The 19265-nt window shown below is 36.1% G+C and overlaps 1 protein-coding gene across 6 annotated transcripts in view; it reads left to right on the plus strand.

Moving 5' to 3' along the window:
• The window catches only part of SYT16 (synaptotagmin 16), a 249390-nt gene that overhangs the window by 136080 nt on the left and 94045 nt on the right, over positions 1-19265 (plus strand). For 2 of the 6 annotated variants that reach the window (XM_015068123.3, XM_053224527.1), the window contains exon 3: positions 18194-18860. The exons of the other annotated variants lie outside the window; for them this stretch is intronic. In XM_015068123.3, the coding sequence (XP_014923609.1) occupies positions 18338-18860 (523 nt within the window). In that variant the 5' untranslated portion in view covers positions 18194-18337. The remainder of the gene's footprint in view (positions 1-18193; positions 18861-19265) is intronic. 6 annotated transcript variants of the gene reach the window in all.

The raw sequence follows: 19265 nt of genomic DNA on the forward strand, positions 1-19265 counted from the left end.
TTTCTTCAATGGATTATTTGTTTTTTTGGGTGTTGAGTTTGGTAAGTTCTTTATAGATTTTTGGATACTAGCCCTTTATCCGCTATATCATTTGCAAATATCTTTTCCCATTCCATCGGTTGCCTTTTAGTTTTGTTGATTGTTTCCTTTGCAGTGCAGAAGCTTTTTATTTGATGAGGTCCCAATAGTTCATTTTGCTTTTAATTCCCTTGCCTTTGGAGATGTGTTGAGTAAGAAATTGCTGCAGCTGAGGTCACCCACAAATGTATGGCCAACTAATCTTTGACAAAGCAGGAAAGAGCATCCAATGGAAAAAAGACAATTTCTCTAGCAAATGGTGCTGGGAGAACTGGACAGCAACATGCAGAAGAATGAAACTAGACCACTGTCTTACACCATACACAAAAATAAGCCCAAAATGGATGAAAGAGCTAAATGTGAGACAGGAAACCATCAACACCCTGGAGGAGAAAGCAGGCAACAACCTCTTCAACCTGAGCAGAGTATTAACACTGGCCAAATACACCCGTCCTTCTGCCCCCAAGGTATCGAAACAGTTCTAACTTGGTCATTAAGAAAGCTTTTTCCTTTATGATAGCTTCCCTTTCCAAAGCTCCATGAATACCATGACACAACCAGCAGTTTACTTCTGTATGTAGATTAAAAAAATAAGACAGATGCCTGGGTAGCTCAGTTGTTTAAGTGTCCAACTTTGGCTCAGGTCATGATCTTGTGGTTTGTGAGTTCAGGCCCTGCCTCAGGGGCTCTGTGCTGACAGCTCAGAACCTGGAGCCTGTTTCAGATTCTGTGTCTCCTCTCTCTGCTCCTCCCCCCCTTTGGCTGTCTCTCTCTCTCTCTCTCTCTCTCTCTCTCTCTCTCTTTATCCATTCATCAGTTGATAGACATTTAGGCTCTTTCCATACTTTGGCTAAAATGAATAAACATTAAAAAAAATAAGATATTTAGAAGAAGTACCTACTTTATAAGGTTATTCAGAGTTTCCAAATTATAATCAATTTCAATTCATATTCAAGATTCTGCAAGTTTTATAATTTTTTAGTGAATTTGACCCAAACAGAAGAGTTTGGCTGTTTCATTGATAAAACTTCCAGCATTTTCTGAATGATTTTGATAATATTTCATTTTCCTTTTATGCCCAAATAGGAAAGAGAAATGAAAAGTAGATAAAAAGAAATAAAAATATAAAGAGTACTCACCAGCAGATATGAATGGTTTCACTTTTTATTTTTGACTCCTTGAGGTGAGAGAGACATTTAGCCATGTGCACATCTTACAGTTGTAAGTAACTAGCATCAACTTCTTTGTACATTATGTTTAGTACAATTGATAAATTAATTATAGGCAGAAAAGGGTGGGGTTTTTTAAAGGATACTGTAAACACAGTCTGGTCCATACTCTACTGAAAGGTTTTAGATGCCATCTTTAGCACTGTGCATTATTTTACCTGTACGCAGAATTTAGGTTTCTTCACCTATAGATCTGTGCATTGGTTTTAGGCTCAGACTACTTAGATGAATTGTAAATGGATCAAATAATTTGGAATTTTGAAGAAGTTCAATATTTTCTTTTTCACTTCTTTCTAATAGGATAATTGAAAACTATAAGTGCCATTGAAATGCTTTTTATACAATTTACCAACTTTGGGATTACACAATAATATGTTTTAGAATTATGGATTAAATAATATGTAGAACTACCCTCCATCTCTCCCCATTTTCGCTCTCAAATGTGGGATTTCAGAGTGGAATAAATGGAATAGCCCCTCTATACTTCTGATGTCACTCTTCCCCAGTGAAGAATATGCAAAACGAGACCCAGCTTGAAGTGTAGCACCTAGAGTAAAAGATTCATATCTTTTACTATATGTAAATTGAATAGTAATCTCTCTTCTGATTTTAAGGCCTTAATTTGTGTAGAATATGCATTTCTCTAACTATGTGTTATATTAGGTTGAACTCTATGAAATTACTGTTTTTTTAGGTTGGCAGTTTCATATCATTCAACGTAATACATGAGATGAAAAATTGAGAATTAAGGCGCTGTAAAGGTTTCAACACTAAGACAAGTCATGGCATGTGTCATTGTGTTGTCTAGGTACTTGTTTTATTGACTTATTTTAATTGAGAATATTTCTTCATGGACCTATCAAAGTATGACTAATTGCACCTTGTTTGGTGGATGCAAATTCCAAGGAATTCAGTTGAGAATTTACTGGTTTGAGAATTTCATTCATCCATTCAGTACTATTTGTAAGGAATCTGTGTTATGCTACAGTGTGCTAAGTGCTAGAAATAAAATGGTGAAAGAGAAAGATATAGTCCCTACTCTCTTGGAAATTAATTAATTAAATTTTTGTATGAAGAAGGACAAAAAACTGAGAGTAAAGAGACAAAATGTAGATTGTTACAAATACTATTGGGGATTAAAATAATAATTGTTAAGGTGGGGAGATTTACTCTAGAAGGGGTTGAACACATCTTGCTCATTGCTGGGTAGAGAGAGAAACACACACCATACCACACCACACCACACTATTATTGGGTCTGTTTCTCTGGAGAACCCTTATTAATACAGCTCCTATAGCTGCTACAGACTTTTTAGTTATCCTGCCCTTTATCTAAATTTATCTCTTTATCTGTCTTCACCTATAACTATGCCTATATCTAAATTGTTAATATAAATATAAATAAATATTTATATAATGGAGAGAAATATAGATCTCCATCTGTATGTCTGTGGAGGTGGAGAGATGGAGAGAGGGAGAGAGACTGAGAGAGAAAAAGAGAGAGAGAGAGAGAGAGAGAGAGTTTAAGGAATTAGTTTATGCAATTATAGAGGCTGGCAAGTCCAAAATCTACAGGGTGGGCTGATAGGCTAGAAACCCAAGGAGGAGCTGATGTTGTAGTTGAAGTCCAAAGGTTGTCTGCTGTCCGAATTCCTTCTTGCTCTTGGGAGGTGAATCTTTGTTCTGTTAAGGTCCTCAATTGATTGGATGAGGCTCACCCACATTATGGAGGGCATTCTGCTTTACACAAAGCCTACCAATTTAAACATTAATCTCATCCACAGAAAACACCCTCACAGAAATATCCAGAGTAATGTTTGATCAAATACCTAGGCACCATGGCTCAGTCAAGTTGACACATAATATTAACCATCACAGGCACTTACTTAACATCTGCGTTTTCTTGTTTCCTTCAGTGTATTATGGTAAAGAGGTTGAGAAGAGAGCTTCACTTTTTAAAAATTTTTATTATTGAAATACTTACAAGAAAGTAGAGAGAGAATTGTATAATGAACCCCCATATACCAATCACTCAGCTTCAACAATTACTAACACAGACCACTCATTTCTAAATTATACCCTATTGTCTCCATTTCCTTATTTTCCTTGGGAAATAGTGGGAATAAAGTTGTTCCTTTAAAATCTCTCAGCCTTTACTATTTGTTTTCTTGCAAGTTAGATTATGGGTTATTATCCTCTGCTCAAGAATCTGACCCAGCAAATGAACATGTTACATGCTAGCTGATTGCTGGAGATGGGAGATATTAGATTAAAGGTTCAGAAGACCTTTGACAAATCTGGGTACATTTACAGTTGGAATATGAGGAGCTCTGCTTTTTGAGCTATTTATATAAGGGTGTATAATGAGTTACCTTAGAAACAGATTCTTGTGGCATTTGAGCTTCCTCTGTGATGCTAGGATATTAATAAAAACAAAGCTGAAGCTCTCTGTAAGTGTGCTGTGAAAATGTTTAACACCTAAGTTTGAGAGCTCCCTAAACACACATCACTATCTCAGAAGCTGTAGAAAATTTCTTTCATGATTTTTCACTTTACCAATGACTCTGTAACATATGGAGGTGTGTGTGTGTGTGTGTGTACACTTAGAAACAATTAATGTCAGTGATATAACATATATGGGCAGAAACTTTGGGGCCTTTTTGCATTTGAAATAGTCATAGAATGGGATTTTATGATAGAGTTCTAGGTAGACCTCTGTAAACCTTGGCAATCTACATAGTATACCATTTATAGAGAAGTAAGTGTTTATTACTTGGTGGATTGAAGGTCTTCCTCCTCTCCTTCAGCACAGACCCTCAAGATTATATGAGGAAGCCTTAAACACACATACTTTAATGGAGATACTGAAACCAATTCACCAACTTTATGGATAGCTTTGAGAGACTTTGATGCGGTGGAAATGAACCTGTTAGTTTCACTTATAGATCAAGAGATTGCTTGCAAGTTTAAAGCTTGTGCATTTACACATGCTAGCAAATGGCATAATTAACAACAGTTCTCTTTGTGATATCTTCCAGGTCTACAGAGTGTCTGGAGGATACCAAAGGTGGTAAAAGTGATATTTACCAGATTTTTGTAGGTTTTTGTGCTTTTCTTGTCAGCAAGACAGCCATGCTCGTTATACTTTAAGAAGATATATGCCTTAGTTAAAAGAAAAATTTAGTTGATGGGTGGGTGGCAAGAAGAAAGGATTGTTTGCATAGAATAGTTAGTAGTATAGATCATTTTCTGCAGTAAAGTGGGTGTCTATCCTTTTTTATGCTTAACTAGCTATTTGAGTAATCAGTTTTAAACTAGTTATTGGAGTAACAGCTTTAAAATATCACCGTTTTTCTTAGCCTGACAGATTAAAGTAAAAGAAAGGGCATGTCTGTACTTACACATTTCCATAAAAATATCTGCATTCCTCTAAAACCTCTTAAATGGAGCAAATGCTTTATTCATAAAAGCTCTCATAATAATTGCAAGTCTATGTTATTCTGGGCTGGCTGAATGAGGTTTAACAACAAGGTGACAGCTATTATTTGAAGTGTGTGAAATTAGGAATTCCAGAAATGTTTTGAATCTTATTTTCTTAGTTTCTATACTCTGGGTCTTCAAAACAGTTCTCAATACTTAGGAACAATTAATGCCAGTGATATAGAATGAAATTACTATCTGCTTGAAAATTTTTCTTTTTTGTTTTTCCCCGGTGAGCAATGGCTATAGAATGGTAGTTTACAGTTGTCATTCCACAAAAGTGTGAGTCACTTATTGCAAGACAGGGTGTTGGAGAAAACCTTACCTTTAAGGCATCTGAATGTGTAGTATTTTAAAATTATTTTTAAACAAAAAATAAATCATGGCATTATAAGGTACATTACAGAAAGTATAGTGAAATTCTCAATGTCTTACCTGGACTCCTTGACAGAAAGCTCTTTTAAAAAATAAAACTTTTTTTTTTTTAAATCTTCCCAATTCACTCCATCACTTTTCTGCCCCTAAAGAAGTAATGCTTTCAAAGCTGTACTCAGTAGCTCATCATTCTATATTGGAAAGATGTCAGACCTTTAAAAATTTGTTATTTTTCTCATGGGTTGGCTTTGTGTCAAAGACCTAAGTTGGTATTAGTTTGAAGAACATCTTAGGGCAAGAGTTCCATTTAGAATTTCCTCCAAAGAACCTAAAACTAACCAAAATGTGTATTTTGTGTGGCACTGTGTTTAGAAATGGGATCCCAATGTGAAATGTCATTTTCCATATCAGTTGGAGTTTTTTTTTTCATTAGCTGCTCTATTGTAGGACTCATATTTATACTAGTATGCTTTTTGGAATGAAATGTTAGTATTTCATTACTAGAAAGTAGACTCTCATTCATAATGGGTGATGGTAGTAAATCCTCATTGGACTAAACTGTGCTAACTGAAGACTGTGGGAGTATTTGCTAATCCTCAGCAAGCAAGCTTTCATATCTTTTAGTGAGAAATTGGAAGGATTGAAAGAGAAAGAGAAGAAAAAAGTAAAAGGCATTGTTGGTGTAATAGAAATATAACTAGCATTTTGGTTTAACTGAAGAAATACAATCTGTGCAACTATATATAATGCTATAAAATAGATCACACGTGTATGTAGAACTAGTTAAGAACATTTGGATCCACTATTATGCTGGGAAAACAGTGCTTTCCAGTTCTTATATGAAATTCCCTGCCAGTGGGAAGGGAAATGTGAAAGGAATGTTTTCAAATGTTCTTTGATTGGGGCCACTTCGGCCAGGCAGACCTGAGAGACATTGTGTACCACCCCCCTAACCTACTTGTGTTTGCAACCACAAACATCCCATTAAATGTGCTGCTTTTGATGGGCTCCCAGGGGGAACTGATTATTAATGTTTGTCAGACACAGAAGTATTGACATTGTTGTGTTATTAGCATTACTATTCTAACAGCCCAGTCATCAAGGACCCCAGGAGACCTTGTTTTGATAACCACTAATGAAGGAGATACAATGTGTGGCCGTAGTCATTTTTGTAATGAACAATTTTACTACCTACTTACTTTGAAGGTTATGTAAACAAATGAAAAGGGAAAACATAAGGAAAAATACTGAACACTTGTTAGCATTGATTTAGGTTATGAATTACAACTCAAGACTATTGATATGTTCATTCATAGACAGAAGGGGGCCAATATAAATAATAATATGAGGCCATGTCCTAAGACCTAGCAGAAACGTGTATAATATAATAGATTAATAATTTGTTCTGGAATGGTTTTCTGGCTCTATATGAAAGTTTTCTTAGATATGATTCATCTTTCCTTCATCACAAATATAGTGGGATCAAAATTAAAAGGTATAATTGTTGGTTTCAGGGTGTCTTTCAGAGATGGAATAACGTCACCAATCTGTGCTGATCATAGCAGTGACAGTTGGGAGTTGTGGTTAGAGACCCTTCTGAGATTCTGCAAAAAGCGTATTCTGATATTTACATCTATTGATTGCCTGTTATATGGTAGTCACTCAACTAGATGCTGAAAACAGGCAAAGGCAAAACTTAACCTGCTACCTGATCTCATGGAGCTTCTAATTTCATGGGGAAGACAGATGTTAAAAGAAATAATTACATAAGTTATCAATAAGCTACAATTATAAACCTTAAAGTCTCCACCAAAAGACTGGAACTGAAAAATGAATTTAGTAAAGTTTCAGGATACAAAATCATTGTACAGAAATTGGTTGCATTCATATACACTAATAATGAAGCAGCAGAAAGTGAAATGAAGAAAACAATCCCATTTACAATAACACCAAAACGATAAAATATCTATGAATAAACTTAACCAAAGAGATGAAAGACCTGTACTCTGAAAACTATAAAATATGGATGAAAGAAATTCAAGATGATGCAAAAAAAAAGAAAAAAAAAAAAAAGAAAGACATTCTGCACTCATGGGTTGGAAGAAGAAATATTGCTAAAATATATATACTACTCAAAGCAATATATGGATTTAGTGTAATCCCTATCAAAATACTAACACCATCTTTTTCACGGAACTAGAAGAAACAATCCTAAAATTTGTATGGAACTACAAAAGAATAGCCAAAGCAATCTTGAAAAAGAAAAACAAAACTGAAGTATCACAATTCCAGATTTCAAGTTCTATTACAAAATGGTAGTAATTAATACAGTATGGTACTGGCATAAAAATAGACACATCGATCAAGAGAATAGAACAGAAAACCCAGAAATAAACCATCGATCATATGGTCAATTAATCTTCAACAAAGGAAGAATGGATGTACAATGGGAAAAAGACAGTCTTTTTAGCAAATGGTGTGGGGAAACTGGACAGCTACATGCAAAAGAATGAAACTGGACCACATTCTTTCACCATACACAAAAATAAACTCAAAACAGATTAATGACCTAAATGTGAGACCTGAAACCATAAAAATCCTTGAAGAGAACACAGGCAGTAATCTCTCTGACGTTGGCCATAGCAACATTTTCCTAGGTATGTCTCCTGCAGCAAGGGAAATAAAAGTAAAAATAAACTGTTGGGACCACATCAAAATAAAAAGCTTCTGCACAGCAAAGGAACCAGCCAATAAAACTAAAAGGCAACCTATAGAATGTGAGTAGATATTTGCAAATTCTATATCTAGTAGAGGGTTAGTATCTAAAATATATAAAGACTTGATACAACTCCGTACCCAATAAACAAATAATCCAATCAAGGAATGGGTAGAATGGGGTACCTGGGTGGCTCAGTCAGTTAAACGTCTGGCTCTTGATTTAGGCTCAGGTCATGATCTCACAGTTTGTGAAATCAACCCATGTGTCAGCCTCTATGTGCTGACAGTGTGGAGACTGTTTGGGATTCTTTTTCTCCCTCTCTTTCTTGCTTCTCCCCTGCTCATGCATGCATGTTTGCACTTTCTCTCTCTCAAATATAAATAAATAAACATTAAACAAAAAGGGCAGAAGATATGAACAGACATTTCTCTAAAGATATGCAGACAGCCAATAGACACATGGAAAGGTGGTCAACATCACTCATCATCAGGGAAATGCAAATCAAAACTACAATAAGATGTCATTTCATACCTTCCAGAATGGCTAAAATAAAAAACACAAGAAACAATAAGTGTTGGTGAGAATGTGGAGAAAAAGGAACCCTTTTGCACCATCGTGGGAATGCAAATTCTGCAGCCACTGCAGAAAACAGTATGGAGGTTCCTCAAAAAGTTAAAAATAGAACTATCCTATAATCCAAGAATTGCATTACTGAGTATTTACTCTGCTAATTCGAGGGGATACATGACCCCTATGTTTATTGCATCATTATTTACAATAGCCAAACTGGAAGCAGCCCAAGTGTTCATCAACTGATGAATAAAGAAGATGTGGCATATATATAATATATAACATATAACATATAATATGTAATATATATAAATGAATGAATGAAAGGAAGATTATTCAGCCATAAAAAGGAATGAAATCTTGCAACAATATGGTAGAGGTAGAGAGTAAGAGAAGTAAGTTATTCAGAGAAAGACAAATACCATATGATCTAATTTATATGTGGAATTTAAGAAACAAAACAAGCAAAAGGGGAAAAAGGGAGATAGAGAGGGACAAACCAAGCAACAGACTTTTAACTATAGAGAACAAACTGATGGTCACCAGAGACGAGGTGGGTGGGGGAATTAAAAAAATAAGTTATAATTGTAATACAACAAGTGTTAATAAGAAGGAATCAGAGGTGTTAAGAGAGACTATTTTAGGGGTGCCTGGGTAGCTCAGTTGGTTGAATGTCTGACTCATGATTTCAGCTCAGGTCATGATCCCAAGGTTATGGGATCCAGCCTCGTGTCAGGCTCTGTGATGAGCATGGAACCTGCTTAAGATTTTCTCTCTCTCTCTTGCTGCACCTCTCCCCTGCACAATCAATCAATCAATGAATAAAACAGACTGTTTCAGGGGGACATAACTGAGGCTGGATTATGGGATGCTGGTTATCAGGCTGAGCCCTGAAAGTGGATGGATGGACTTTGGGGGACAAGGGAAGGAAGCCTGGAGGGAGGAGCACAGTCTTAGCTAGTGGGAGGAGCCTGTTGAAGTAAGATGCTGAAGGGAGGAGGTTAGATACTGAAGAACAGAGAGCAAAAAGAGTGGTCAAAGAAGGGATCAAATCATGTATGGCCTTCTAAGTCTTGTGGAAAATTTTGGACTTTGAAGCAATAAGAAGTAATTGTAAGTCATTTCAAACATGGAATGACATAATCAGATATGTTTCTTAAAAAATCATGGAGGCCATTCTATGGATATAATAGATGGTCCAAAATATTCAATGGGCTTATGAAATTTAGAGAATATCTTAAAGCTGCTATTTGTTACAATAGCAAAAACATTGAGCAATTTAAAACTCTTGTTGAGCCAAGATCATCTTTTTAAGATCTTTTTGATATCATTATTTATGCTCAAACACAAAGCTGTCTGTTGGATAGTTTGAAAAATATATTTAAAAATAAGTTTTCCTCAGGGGTGCCTGGGTTGCTCAGTCGTTTAGGTGTCCAACGTCTGCTCAGGTCACGATCTCGTGGTTCACGAATTCAAGCCCTGCGTCAGGCTCTGTGCTAACAGCTCAGAGCCTGGAGCCTGCTTCAGATTCTGTGTCTCCCTCTGTCTCTATCCCTCCCATGCCATATTCTCTCTCTCTCTCTCTCTCTCTCTCTCTCTGTCTCAAAAATAAATAAAAACATTTAAAAAATAAAAAAAGTAAGTTTTCCTCAACTTAAGCAGTAGTTTAGAAATTTTTAAAAACCTTTATTATACTTACTTTGGAAAAGTAATCCGAATAATTTTAATTTTTAAAGGTTTCATTAGTGAAATAGGTAGGAAAGGTGGAGTGGAAACAAAATGAGAATAGACTTTGGAGTCAAACAAACCTGAATTTGAACTCACATTGGCCAATTATGAGGAAAGTACCTTTACATGTTTTATTTTGAAGGTTTCTTATTGACATTTTATGAAGATTTGGAGTAGTGGTTAAAGAAGGAATTTGGAATTCAAAGGAGAATTGGAATGCTAGTTCCATTCTTTATTATAAGCATGAACCTTGAGGCAAATCACTTGCCCTTTCTAAGCCTCAGTTTTTTCAACTATAAAGGAAAGCTAGTATCTTTCACAAAAAGTTTTTATTCATAGAAGTTGTCAGAAAACATTGCATGTTGTAAGGTTCTTGGCAAATGTTAGCTATAATGATAGTATTGTGTTTCTGGGGTCTTGGCGTATTAGGGAAAGGATTACAAGAGTTTAATATGTTTTTACCTTTTAAAATATAATAGATTTAGTGCTCGCTTCAGCAGCACATATACTAAAATGTCACAGATTTGGGTTTAGTCATGAATAACTGATATGAAGTGCCTGTTGTGTACTAGACTCTGTTGTAGGTGCTTTAGAACTGTTGTGTAATTTCATTTCCACAGTGAATTTCAAAACAGGGTTGTGCTCCCCATAGTGCAGATGAGGACACAGGTGCACCCCGTTAACATGTTTTGCCCCATGCCATGGTGTAACTGAGAGATTATCCAACACTGAGCCTTGTTTTGTGTGATTTCAAAGCCATTGCTATTGCTTTTATTCATGCAATCTCATTTTTCTCTATATCTACTGATGAAAGTATATTTTGATTATAAGGCAATTTCACATTTAGCTTTAAGCTAATTGTCCCCTACCAAAGCCCAATGGCAAAGGGTCTGTTGTATTGCACATGCCCCAGTAATAAAAATATGGCTGTATTATATCCATATTGTTTACATAAATAATCATAAATAATCCTCAGTAGTCCATTTTTATATTTAAGATTCCAGCATTTAGAAAACATTTTGGACAAATGCTGTAAAAGTTATTTCATCTCTACCCACATAACAAATTTTCTCTTAACAGAAAACATATTCCTACCCACATAACAAATTTTCTCTTAACAGAAAACACCTGTAGTCTCTTTTGACTCATTTAAAGATGGATTACAGCCCATTTTATAGTTCTTATTTTGACTCCATATATTATTCATGTTTATAAGTTTTCTTGCTCATATTGTCATAAAAATTATAGACTTAATTAGCCTCATGACCACTCTAAGAAGTCAATAATAAATAACCCACATTTAATAGATGACACAAGGAAGTTAACTGATGGCTGTGAGAAGCCACTTTGAATAAACCCAGTATTAAAAAAATTTTTTTTTATTATTGAAGTATATTTGGCATACAGTGTTATATTAATTTCAGTGTATATTAATACAACATAGTGATTTGACAATTCTTACATTATCTAGTGCTTACCTTGGTCGGTGTAGATGCCATCTGTCACCATACAGCATTATTACAGTATTATTGATTTATTATTGATTATAGTCCCTAACTTGTACTTTTCATCCTTGTGACTTACTCATTTTATAATTCGAAGTTTGTACCTCTTAATCCCCTTCATCTATTTCACCATTCCAGTACTCTTGACTTTTATTTATGACTGCCCTACTGATCTTGGTAGAAAATAAGAAGAGTAGACTTTCCAAGGTGATTTCTTCATTAAAAATGGCGAAACATTAACACACTTCAGTAGATGAACTTGTATAAGATTTTGATTTGGGGCTAGGCTACCTGGGGACCATATTATTGGAAACATTTTCTTTTCTCCCAGAATGTGTTTGACTCTCTCCAGGAGCTCATAATCCTTTAAAAATCACACACTCATACAGACTTCCACTTTATCTTTCACCAAAATAACATCCATTTTTAAGGCATATCTCCCAGAAGCCAGTATTTCTTCTTAGGTGATAGCTTTCCTCCCTCCCTCCAAACATCTGTCATTAGATAGAAAATGGGGTCAGAAAGATTTAACTAACAGCCTTTAAAGGACCGTGAGCATTATTATTCTGGGTATGGAACCACTCCTTTTCTGCTCACAATTACCCTTGGTGAGGATGGTCAAAATACATGACAAAGCATATGACTCAGGAATTTGATAGTTTTCCCCCCTACAGAAACAACTCTTTAATGTTTACTGTTTAGTTACTTCCTATGTTTAAAATGACCTTAATTAAACACTTTTATAATTAAAATTAATAGAGAAAAATTCTAATTAAAATGCTATTTAAAGAAATGTAATGTAGCCCTAGAAATATATCGATGGTTTTCCTTTCACTTTTATTTATTGGTTGTTACCAATTCTTTAAAAAAATTTTTTTTGAGTAGAGTTGACACATAATGTTACATTAGTTTCAGGTGTATAACATAATGATTCAATTTCTCTATACATTATGCTATGCTCACGACAAGTGTAGCTACTATCTGTCACCATAAAATGCTATTGCAATATCATTGACTATATTCCCTATGCTGGACCTTTTATTCCTGTGAGTTGGTTGTTAACTAATTCTTTATTAGATTGCCAGTTTATTCTGAGTATTTTGAGAAGCTGTAAACTTTCCTTGATTATGTTTATGGTAGGAGCTTTTATGTTACACACACACACACACACACACACACACACACACACCTTTTTTTTTAATACTTGGAATAATGAAGTATCATGAACTTTCAATTTGAATGGTGAGCCTTCTCAGATACCACAGACTTTATCTGTATTTTTCCTTCTAATCCAAGGACCTGGACTGTCTTTTCTTTACTACTTTTCCTATGTGTTTAAAAATAATTATTGTGACACCACACGCCAGTTTGTCTTTTCAGCTGTAAGAAAGTTCCTGAAGAACTAGGATACGAGGTATACATCTGCTATTACCTTTGGTGTGCTCTACCAAGCTAGTTGAGATTTACCCAAGAAACAAAGATTTTTCCCTGGTTACTCTGCTAGCACTTAGTTATTTTGGCTTTATACTGCTTTAGTATAAAATGAAATGTCTCCAGTGTTGCTAAGGAGGTAATTTTTCATGTTCCAGCTTTAGGTGCCCTTTCTTTTTTAGTATTGTAGAATATAACAATTGGACACTGTTTAATATATAGATGGATATTGGATATTTGGCCCCTTTCTAATTGCTCCAAAATCATCTGACAGTGGTTATTGACAAAGGTACAGAACCAATCTTTGAAAAGGCAACTTAATGCTGAATATATCCAGGCTCAATATTATAATGCTTTTTGGCCCACACTGGTAAATTCTTGGGTTTCAAAGCAGAAAGGAACTATTAAGGGTTATCTAGTGAGTTAACTCCACTTTATAGATGAAGAAAATTGTTCATTAGTAACATTCATTCATTCATTCATTCATTCACATAGCAAACATTAGATAAAGAGCCCTTACCCTGTGTGGGTCCTAGAATTATTAATTCTAAATAGTGTCCATTGGAAGAGGAAGATTGACAAATAATTACCATATCCAGTGAAAACTTACATCATAGAGACACATTTAAATTACTCTGAGGCCACACCTTTGACTGTAGAAGTGTTAACATATGCAATAGGAGTTTCATTGTAAAGAATGAGTAAGTATCTACCAGGCAGGCCAGGGAGAGAAGGCATCTGGGCAGAGCAAACAGAAGTCAGGGAAGAGCACAGTTACTATGACAAATGCTTAGTGTGTTAGTGTGACTGGAACATAGGACTTTACAATGAGGGGTGGTGAAGAATAGCCAAGTTATCACTGTGGGGCAGTGTTATTGGGAACAGCTCATACAGAGCTAGACATTCTGTCAGGACAAGAGGGATGGCTTTGTGAGTTGTGAAGCAATTGAAATACTTCCAAACTGGTTGATAAATAGCCACTGATCTGAGACTCCACCTCCCAGAAGTCCTCACATCCAGTGATTCATCAGTTAAAGAGTTGGCAACTTACAGGAGGTCTCTAGGACCCCTCCAGTACTAAGGTTAGTTAGGTAGTCCTGATTGTTCTTCTTCTTCTTCTTTTTTTTTTTTTTAATTTTGGATACGAGAGAGCATGCATGTGAGCCAGGAAGAGAGAGAGGGAGAGAGAGAAAGAGAAAGGGAGGGAGGGAGGAAGGAAAGGAGGGAGGGAGGGAGGATCTTAAGCAGGCTTACACCCAGCTCGGAGCCCTACCCAGTGCTCCAACTCACGAACCCATGAGATCATGACCTGAACTGAAATCAAGAGTCAGATGCTTAACTGACTGAGTCTCCCAGGCACCCCTGATTGTTCATTTTTTGAGCATCTCTTCTCTTGTATGCCATAGTAAAGAATGTGAACTTTATCCTATAGGGTAGGACTTAAAAATTCAGATGCTTCCAGGGGGTCAGGCAGGCTACAGAAAAATGAATAAAGCAAGTAGGTACATATAACAGGGAGAGATGAGGACTGTAGTGAATTGGAGGCATCAAAATTCATTTTTAAAGAACTCTGCATCAATAAACACAGAGTTTGGTGATTTTGACAGATGGGCTGCCAATGCTCAAATTCTGCACTATAAGTAATAGGAAAACCTCAGTAGGGTTTCTTTTTTGATTTTCCTTTTTTTTTTTTTAATTTAAAAAAAATTTTTTTTTCAACGTTTTTTATTTATTTTTGGGACAGAGAGAGACAGAGCATGAACGGGGGAGGGGCAGAGAGAGAGGGAGACACAGAATCAGAAACAGGCTCCACGCTCCGAGCCATCAGCCCAGAGCCTGACACGGGGCTCGAACTCACGGACTGTGAGATCGTGACCTGGCTGAAGTCGGACGCTTAACCGACCGCACCACCCAGGCGCCCCTTTTTGATTTTCCTTTTAAACTAGGGGAGTGATATAAGCTTTATTTTTTTTAGAAAAATTGCCTAGAGGCTTTGATAGAGATTACAAAAGAAAGAGATATGAGACCCAGAACATGGGCTGTTACATTTGCAACAACGTGGATGGTTCTCACTCATGTGGAATTTGAGAAACTTCATAGAAGACCATGGGGGAAGGGAAGGAAAAAAGTAGTTAGAAATTGAGAGGGAGACAAACCATAAGAGAGTCTTAAATACAAAGAAAAAACTGAGGGTTGATGGGGGGGGGGGCAGGGGTGAGGGGAAAATGGGTGATGGGCATTGAGGGGGGTACTTATTTTGATGAGCACTGGGTGTTGTATGTAAGTAATGAATCATGGGAATCTATGCTGAAATTAAGAGCACACTCTATACTCTGTATATAAGCTAACTTGACAATGAATTATATGTATAAAAAATTATCCTATGGACGTAGAATAAAAGGCTGGTTATCTTTGGGTGATGGAGACTATGCCTTATTACCTGTTTTATTTTTGCTTATCTTTTTTCCCTAAAATTTCTAAAATAAACCTATTTTGTGGGAAAAAAAAAAAGAACAGAGGCTGTTACTAGTTCAAAGATTGGATGAGAAAACCCTGGCTTAACAGATTTTGGATTGAATATGAAAATAAAGTTTTCTCTGTGTAATAAAACAATAGAAAGGATTATTAAGGAAGATATGCAATCTCCGTCTTAAAACGTTTCAAGTACTGAAAGACAGTGTTAGAAGCTAAACCCAGTGATTTCTCAGGGAAATTTCTAGGTCTGTGATCATCTGAAGCACAACTGAGGCACAATATTTGTGGAGGAAAAACAAACAAAAACTGTGTGGGTGGTGAAATGGAGTGGAAGAAATGCTGAAAGAACCCTTTTATAATACCCTGCAGGGGATTTGTGTGGTGATGTTAAGATGTTTTCAACAATTCTGAGGTCTATTCATCAATTTAGTGAATTTGAGTACACACTTTATGCTACACACTGTTCTAGGCACTCATTCGTTCATTTCTTGAGAATTGATTACATACTTAGCTCACTTCTAGACATTGTGGATAAGCTAGGGAATAAAACCTACAGTCCCTGCCCTCTAGGAATATCTATTCTAGGGGAGGAGACAGACAATACACCTGACTGAAGGTCAGGTTATGGTGAGCAAACCTCAAGGGATGGATTGAGGCTGGAGAAGATTTGAGACGGAAACCAACTAGGTATGTAATATCTGGGAAGATTTGAGTGTAGGAAAAGTGATCACTCTACAAACATAATGGAAGAGTCTTCATAGACCTAAAGCTAGCAGAACTTGGAATGTAAGGAATGTAAGGGAGCAGAGGTGAAGAGAGAAAGTCACAGTTGTGAGTCTAGGGTGTTGAACCCTTATAGTAGCAAAAGTTATGTGCTAGTTTTGACGGCTGAATTTGAGATTTTGGTGAGACCCCCAAGTGTAGCTCTTTCCTCAGATGAGCATCTCTCAAACTTTGGTGTTTGTCAGAGTCACCTGAGAAACTTGACAAAAATAAAAAGATCCAGGGTGTATTCCTTCAACCAGTCTGAGACTCTTTTCTTTTTTAAATTAGATTACCAGGTTATTCTCCCACAAAGTTTGTGAACCACTAGCTTAGATAACCAGGGATACAAACCTGTATAGAGGGATTGAGCTAAGGGCTGGAGATGTATATTTTGTATACAAAAATGTTGAGCCTTACTGGATGGATCAACTCTCCCAGGTGATGAGTATTGTTTATTGATGAAGCAATGCATGTATGAATGGCTATTACAAAAACTAAAAAAAAAAAGCTAGAAGGAAAATTTTAGGAGAAGGTAGGCAATCCTATCAATTGCAGTAGCCTGAGGTCAAGAAGCCTGAAATATACAGGAATGCTGGTAGACTGAGTCAGAAGGAAGCTATTGCTATAGAAGAGATGGGGTAGTTAAGCACAATCAGTGAATTTAGGCTCTGCCATCATTTATAGCATTCATCCTGAGCTGTTGATGAGCATTGTTAGGGCAATAAGATATATATAAATATTCACACACATATATATACATATATAATGTATATACATATACATATATATACATATATATTATACATATATAATGTATAATATATACATATATATATTATATATGTATATATATGTGTGTGTGTATATATATATATACATATATACATATATATGTATATATATGTGTATATATACACACATATATATATGTGTGTATATATATACACACATATATATGTGCAATATATATATACACACATATATACATATATATGTGTGTATATATATGCACACAATACACATACATATGTATATGAATTTATGTATATGTTTGTATGCATGCATGTGTATAAAAGTATAGATGTTTAGCTCTAGAATCTTCGTTGTGCCCTGTTGCTATGTTGATGTCCTTATAGCCCCCTCCTTCAGGTTGTGAATCTTGTGGGAAGGAAGGTCTCTCAGGAATCTTTCAGGCTGTAGAGGGATGTCTTGGGGAGGCTGGAACACAGACAAAGGCAACCAGATGCGAGGATCATGTCTCCAATAAGCTGCATACTCCACTTGCCACTCTGTTTTGCAGTGGTTCTTTGCTCCCCAAGAATATAAATGATTTCTAGAAATCGCACAAAAATATAAAATCTTACTTTAAGATCTGTTAAAAGCTTTTTAATTCCAGGCACACATCTCCTTTGAATGGATAAATCTTTGTGTCATGAAGCAGAGATGCTTATTAGCCTGCTCACTGGGATCTGCAGGTTCGTAGATGAAGCATCCAACCTTTCCTGTATTTTGAAATGTCATGTCCAACTGCCTCTTAATGAAGATTCATTTATCCTTTTCACATTGTTAAGTATGGTCTATGGGGATAGACTTCTCTCAGTCCACATGAATAGAGCCCATTACTGCTGATGGAAGTTTTGCACATGCCTGAGTAGGTGAATAGGCATTGAAATAATCTACATTTAGATTTCCACAGTCATTTTTATTTAGCTACTTTCAGACTTCAATGATGATCTCTTTTTGTCTCCAAATGTTGTTTGACATTGATTATAGGTTATCTGGTAATGGGTCTGAGGTTGTTACTTTAATAGGTGTAAGTATTTCTTTCCTCTGTTTCAGCTGAGAAGTTTTGAGAGTGAACTATTCACAGCCATTAAGAGATCTCCAATTTAATTTGTCATCATGCTTATTCTGTAGTTCACATTAAGTCCAGAGTACTGAAAGAACTGAACAAGTGGACTTGTAGACATCAGATAGCTGGCCATGGTGTTGGCCATGGCGTCCCAGGATGGTCAGAACTTCTTCCAGCCTCTCTCTTCCTGGATATCTCGGGTTTATGAAGCTCTCCAGCAAGGAGGAGATATGTTATCTGCTTCGCTGGTTAACTTAAATAAGCAAGACTCTAAATTAAGTGAAAAGCTAGACCAGGACTTAGATGATATTCAGATTCAGGAAGCTTACTTTGAAGATGAAGAAGAAGGCAATGATTGGCGTCAAGAGGATGAAAATCCCTTGTTTCTTGAAGTGGATCATTTCTCCTGTTGTAATAGTGATTTGCAGGACTCTGCTCAAAGTTCAAGCCCCAGACTTAGCCAACCTGAAAAGGACTCCTGTTCCATAATGTCCCAGTGGCCCAGTCAGACCCTTGATGACCAAAAGCCACCACATATGCTCTCTTCTATTGCTGAGGAACAACGTCACCTTGAAAAGCAAAGAAGTGGTCTTCAGCACAGCTTTGACAGCCAGCTCTCTGGTATTTTAGAAAATGTTAATGGAAAAATGCAAGGTAAGGTAGCCAGTGATTATTTTCTCTGGGTTCTGCCAAAGGACATTTCTACTGATTTTATTTTGACTTGTTTTAGTTATCATATGAATTTTATTTTTCTCTCTCTTTAAACATTTCCACATACTGGCTTCTTATTGAGAGATATACTCCTTAGGAATATTTTCAATATATAAAACGTTGGGAGATCTGTATTTGTGGGTTCCATACTCCAGAACAATAGTTCAGAGCAAGCAAAATGGTGAAAACAAGTTTGTGGGCTCTGTTTGAGAAGCCCTTGTGCATATGTCATGCTTTTTAAACGATCTTTTAAAATGTTCTCTTTTTTTCACTTGGTTAGGAATCTCTAGATGTTACTATATTATTCGGTGTGAAATCCTGTGCAAAAAGCCATACTTGTTGCAAAAT

The sequence above is a fragment of the Acinonyx jubatus genome, chromosome B3, assembly GCF_027475565.1.
Source record: "Acinonyx jubatus isolate Ajub_Pintada_27869175 chromosome B3, VMU_Ajub_asm_v1.0, whole genome shotgun sequence".
Classification (NCBI taxonomy): Eukaryota; Metazoa; Chordata; class Mammalia; order Carnivora; family Felidae; genus Acinonyx; species Acinonyx jubatus.